Source organism: Brachypodium distachyon, chromosome 4 (assembly GCF_000005505.3).
Source record: "Brachypodium distachyon strain Bd21 chromosome 4, Brachypodium_distachyon_v3.0, whole genome shotgun sequence".
NCBI lineage: Eukaryota > Viridiplantae > Streptophyta > Magnoliopsida > Poales > Poaceae > Brachypodium > Brachypodium distachyon.
The window spans coordinates 47249953-47255952 of record NC_016134.3 but is presented as its reverse complement, the minus strand read 5'-3'; the positions used below and the strand labels follow the sequence as shown (position 1 = coordinate 47255952).

Here is a 6000-nt window from a genome sequence, read left to right as displayed (position 1 = left end):
CTGGCTCATCGACTCTCTCTCTCAGACCGTTTATTATCCATGGCGGCGGCGGCGGATCCAGTCTCCATGACGGCGTGCGCAGGGGAGGAGTGCGGCGGCGACGGGCCGTCCATAGATATTTGCTGGTGGAGACGGCGCTCGCAGAGGAGGAGGGGGCTGCGGCGTGCAAAACGAGACGCGAGGCTTGCAGCGGAGGGAGGAGAAGCAGCGGTCGGAGGAGGCAGCGAGCGCGGGTCAGTAAGACAAGAGACAGGTTTTTTTTTACACGAAGTGAGGGGGGTTCGCATCGGGACGTACAGGAGGGGGCGCGGTGGCATACTCATGTAAATTTAATGAAGTTGACGTACAGCGCCTGCGGCAATCACCACCAACTCCAATTTAGTACTCCCTCCGTCCAATAAAGGATGTCTCAGCTTTGACTAAATTTGAATGTATCTATATACTAAGTCATGTCTAGATACATTCAAATTTTGACAAACCTGAGGCATAATTTTGACAAACCTGAGGCATCTTTTGTTGGACGGAGTGAGTAATTGATATTTTGGGTCCAAGAGAATAATCTGTATTCATGGGGTCCACCTTCACTGTCAGGCTCATGCTGTTCTTCGTCTCCTTCCTCCTCGCGCCGTCCCGCTCCGCCATCTCTCTCCTTCGAGTCCCCCTCCAATGGCCGGAACTCCACCGCCTCCTCCTACCTCCGGCTGCTTGACGCAGCTTCTGCCTCGCCAAAAATCCGTCCTGTCCTCACCGCAACCACTCGCCATCACCCGGCACGCATGCGCCCTGCGCCAGCGCCACTGCAGGCTGGAGCCGTCATCCCCCCCAGCTCACCATCTGATAGAACGGCGAATCAGTCCAGGTTCGCACCAGCTTCCTCTCCGTCGGCCTCAAGCTAATCCCTTAGAAAAATCCTCTTTGTTTGTTTTGATTCCGGCGAGAACTCGTCCGTGAATCCCTGAAATTACTGGGACTACCGTTTGAGCCTAGAAATCCATTCAGGAGCAAGGTAACCGATTGTTCCTCCTCGTGGTCAAGTTGTGATAGGGAACTTTTATGAAATGCTTCTACTTTAATAGAAAGATACACCTCACGAGATACAACATTGTGAAATTAATATGGATGAAACTAGATATTAGATATGTTCTCATAAATGGTGAAAGGATTTGTACGGTGGTCACTAAGTAAACGAATGTGAACCTTTTCATTTCAGTACAATTTACATGTGTTGAACTGAACTGAGTGCACGTTAAACTGGCATGAAAAGTTTCACATTCATTTATGTGTGAATGGTTTCGTATCTAGTTTTTATTGTGAGCTAGAGAGATTTATATGTGTGAAATAAATACTCCCAGTCCATTAAGGTGGTTTGTGTAAAAATATCTAACTTTTGCTCTTTAGCTTATCTTTTCTTACCAATTTTTATTTACTTTTCACATTGATTTTGTAAATTAGAGTTGCATGCAACTGTTGGATATGAACTGGTTTAATATTCTCTCTAGATTGTGTAGGTAAGGACGTAAGGTATCATTTGCATAGCACACTTACCTGAGCCCTGACTAGCTTGTTAGGTGCTTTAGAAACTCACTTTACTAGTTGAACTGTAGATTTGTTTCCCTAATATTGAAGAAAAGCCATATTCCCCTCTCTTGGGTATTTATCAACTGTTTCATATACTTCCAGCTGTAGGATGCTGTCGGTATTCTGTGCCTTCAGATGCCGACATTGATGACCTGATCCTCATACCTTGTGGCTACAATGCAAACTGTGGTCAATTCCATTGAATGTTCATGTGCAGAGAAGTCATCTTCGAAGCATCAATCAGCTAGCTGTAATGGGTAAGAGCAACCCCACCCTTATTAGTTTTCATGATCTGGTCAAAATGTGTCACTGTCAACCAGGACTTTTCATGGAGCTCTAGTTGTTGTGAAACCCGCTGACTTGGACTGCTTGTGAGGCAAGGTACTGGCATGCTGCAGCAGCCCTGGAATTTTCAGATTGCAGAAAGAATATTATTAAGAGAAGAGGTTGAAACCCTGAAGCATTCTGAGTTGACTTGGAATCGTTTTCTTCCTCTTTCAGGATCGAGAGATTGGGACAGGGAAACAACAGATATAAGCGGTACTTGTGCAGCCACCAGCTGAAACCATCTCTGCAACCATGGTTCCTGCTCTTCCAACTCACCTTTCCATTGTCCTCTCCTTTTTCATCCTAGTCTCAAGCGCTGTGAGTCGAGATACTCTGCAGCTAGGATCCTCCATCGCCATCGAAGCCTACAGAAGTGAAATCCTGCAATCACCGGACGGCACCTTCTCCTGCGGCTTCTACAGCGTCTACGACCACGCCTTCACCTTCTCCATATGGTACTCTGATGCAGCCAACAAGACTGTCGTCTGGAGCGCGAACCATGACCGCCCCGTCCATGAAAGGAGGTCATCCCTGACCTTGCGCAAGGACGGCAGCATGGTCCTCAAAGATTATGACGACACGGTCGTGTGGCAAGCCGGTGATGGCAACCTCAGGAATGTCCAGCATGCTCAGCTGCTGGATACTGGGAATCTCGTCATCAAGGATACCAGTGGCAATATAATATGGCAAAGTTTCGATTCGCCGACAGACACGCTCCTACCGGGCCAGCGTATCACCGCGGCGACGAAGCTGGTCCCGACAACCCAATCTCGTGTTCCTGGTAACTACATCTTCCGTTTCAACGATCTGTCAGTGCTGTCACTTATATATGATGTTCCTGATGTTTCGGATATATACTGGCCAAACCCTGATAATAGTGTGTACGACAATAGTAGAAACCGGTATAACAGTACTAGGTTGGGGATTCTTGACAGCAATGGGACCCTTGCGTCGAGTGATTTCGCTGATGGAGCACTACTTAAGGCTTCTGATTCAGCACCGGGGACTAAGAGAAGGCTAACTCTTGACCCTGACGGTAATCTCCGACTGTACAGCCTGAATGACTCGGATGGGTTCTGGTCAGTTTCAATGGTAGCAATCTCCCAACCTTGCACTATCCATGGTTTATGCGGTCCTAATGGAATCTGTCATTACTCGCCTGAACCTACGTGTTCTTGCCCACCGGGTTATGTGATGCGCAACCCGGGTAATTGGACCGAAGGTTGCACGGCTAGTTTCAACATAACCTGCCCTGGTCAGGAACCTATGGAGTTTGTGAAACTTCCGCACACAGATTTCTGGGGATCTGATCAGCAACGTCTTCTGGGAGTTTCCTTTGAGGCTTGTAGGAAAATCTGCATCAGTGACTGCAGCTGCAAAGGCTTTCAGTACCAGCACGGCTCGGGGTCTTGCTACCCAAAAGCTCATCTTTTCAGTGGGAAGTCCTGTGCGACACCCAGCGTGCGGACAATGTATGTCAAGCTTCCTGCCAGGTTGAATGTTTCAGATTCACCTATCCCTCAGTCCGGTGTGTTAGAGTCTGCTCCGCCTCGTCTCGATTGTAATCAGATGAGCAGAGGAATCAGAGATCCATTTCCAGATGTGCAAAAGACTGGTGATGGAGAATCAAAGTGGATCTACTTCTACGGTTTCATAATTGCAATTTTTGTGGTTGAGATTTCCTTTATGATATGTGCATGGTTCTTTGTTTTGAGAACGGAGCTGAGGCCATCAGAAATGTGGGCAGCTGAGGAAGGTTATAAGGTGATGACTAGTCATTTTCGAAGATACAGCTACAGAGAGCTTGCGAAGGCGACACGGCAGTTCAAAGTTGAGCTAGGAAGGGGAAGGTTAGGTGTTGTGTATAAAGGTGTCCTGGAAGATGAAAGAACAGTGGCTGTGAAGATGCTGGAAAATATAAGTCAAGGCAAGGAAGAGTTTCAAGCTGAGCTGAGTGTCATCGGGAGGATTTACCACATGAACCTGGCGAGAATCTGGGGTTTTTGCTCAGAAGGGTCTCATAGAATGTTGGTTTATGAGTATGTGGAGAACGGATCCCTGGCAAACATTTTGTCCAACGACCAAAAAAATATTGTGCTGGACTGGAAGCAAAGGTTTAATATCGCATTAGGTGTCGCCAAAGGGTTGGCCTATCTTCACCACGAGTGCTTAGAATGGGTCATCCATTGTGATGTGAAACCTGAGAATATACTGTTGGACTCGGACAGTGAGCCTAAGATCGCGGACTTTGGGTTGGCAAAGTTGCTAAACAGAGGCGGGTCCAGTCAGAACATGTCGCAGGTGCGAGGAACGGCAGGTTACATCGCTCCCGAGTGGGTTTCTGGCCTCCCAATCACAGCGAAAGTTGATGTGTATAGTTATGGAGTAGTGCTGCTTGAGCTTTTATCTGGGTCAAGAGTTTCAGAGTTGGCTGTAGGTTCAGATGCAGAGGTGCATATCATGCTCCACAAGCTTGTCAGGGCGCTTGCTGATAAACTGGAAGGAAATGAAGAATCGTGGATTGATGAATTTGTTGATCACGAATTGAGTGGACAGTTCAGCTATCTGGAAGCAAGAACATTGATCGAGGTGGCTGTTTCTTGCTTGTGGGAAGATATAAACAAGAGACCGACCATGGAATCTGTAGTACAGACTCTCATGTCGTTTGATGAAGCTAGTCATTAGTGCTTGGACTAGCATTTTCTATGGAATTTTTGAATAAGGTAATATTGAATATAATTGGCATATGTTTGTTTCTTCGTCTGAATAGCGGTTATGTAGTCACAGTGGGACAATTTCCATGTTCATCGTGCTAATTTCAAGTTTACTGATATCATGTAAATACTGAAGCCTGACCCTAGTTTTGGATTCATGTAAAGTGGAGAACAGATTTGTGCTCCTTAATTTATTGTAGTGGCGTTTGTGTGAGATATTTCTTACTCCCTCTGGTTCATAATTCTTCTCTCAAATTTGCCAAAAAATTAATGTATCTATTCCTAAAAAGTGTCTAGATACATGTAATATTTCGACAAGAATTATGGAACATAGGGAGTATTAAACTTCAGCGACTCCCTGAAATGAAAAGGTGTTTTCACCTGGAGTAAAATCCCACATTTTACCTCTTAGTTGTATTGTGTCCATGAATTATACCTAACATATATATTTTCCCCAATTTTTACCTAGCATTTGTATACTATTCTACAGTTCACCAGATTTATGATCTGTTCCCTATTCGTGCTAGGGGGCCCGGCTTGTCAGACCATGTGGTGCCTCACGTCACGAAATCTTCAGAATTTGTATAATTCTATAATTCCTGCAAAATTATTTTTCACCCCTTTAACACCAAACTAAGTCATTTTTGTTCCTGAAAAGTGTACAACATGTACTTTATACTACATTACAAGATGTTTGAATTTTGAAATAGAATTAATTAATTCCTAATTCCATGAATGTTCAATCTTGAATGTCTACATTTTTAAATTAAAGTTGTGTTTTTTTAAGAGTACAACGTAGACGCCCACACACTACTTTACTCTCAGACCACCACTTAAGTATGTGTAATGTGTCTCCTACAAATACATCGTGTCAACCATATGGATCAAACCTGGGTCGGCGAAAAGGAACAATCTCGCTCATCACTGGGCCACTTGCCCATCTGGTTAAACTAGTGTTTCAGAGGTCTGCTTGTTACTGTTAGAGTTGTAGGTGTATAGTCATGTTATATTCCCATTGTATAAGGGGTTTTCTACATATTTGCCACACCTGTACATGTATATATACTGGCCTTTGGCCTCCTGGAAATACAAGTTGCATATTTCCTAACATGGTATCAGAGCCTAGGATTTGTTTTTCCACCGCACGCGCAACTCGTGCAAATTGAATCGATTTCTGATCTCAGATCGATCTCCCCAGTCGATTCAGATCGATTCTCCGTCGATCTCCCCTGCCCGCGCGCGATTCTCTGCCCGCACGCGCTTCCCTGCCCGCGGAATTCTCCCCTGCCCGCGCGCGATTCCCCTGCTCGCGCGCGCTTCCCTACCCGCGCGCGATTCTGCTGCAGCAATCTCCTGTGCATCTCCGCCGGCCGCTGTTGGT

The 6000-nt window shown here is 45.8% G+C and overlaps 1 protein-coding gene across 4 annotated transcripts; it reads left to right on the top strand.

The window, feature by feature from the left end:
- Positions 1–604: 604 nt before the first annotated feature.
- On the top strand, positions 605–4846 carry LOC100842498 (putative receptor protein kinase ZmPK1). Of its 4 annotated transcripts, none has more exons than XM_024463002.1 (4): positions 605–859; positions 1681–1959; positions 2080–2160; positions 2245–4846. In XM_024463002.1, exons 3-4 carry the CDS (start codon positions 2158–2160, stop codon positions 4588–4590), a joined length of 2349 nt encoding a protein of 782 aa, XP_024318770.1. In that variant the 5' UTR covers positions 605–859; positions 1681–1959; positions 2080–2157; the 3' UTR covers positions 4591–4846. The 4 variants fall into 4 exon arrangements, with proteins under 4 accessions (XP_024318770.1, XP_024318769.1, XP_024318767.1 ...); XM_024463001.1 differs by having other exon boundaries at positions 606–859; positions 1681–1835; positions 1899–1959; positions 2080–4846; XM_024462999.1 differs by having other exon boundaries at positions 606–859; positions 2080–4846.
- The last annotated feature ends 1154 nt before the right edge of the window (positions 4847–6000 follow it).

Bases quoted from the DNA above. Each gene is read 5' to 3' on its own strand.
- LOC100842498 (XM_024463001.1), top strand. From the start codon at position 2,158: ATGGTTCCTGCTCTTCCAACTCACCTTTCCATTGTCCTCTCCTTTTTC.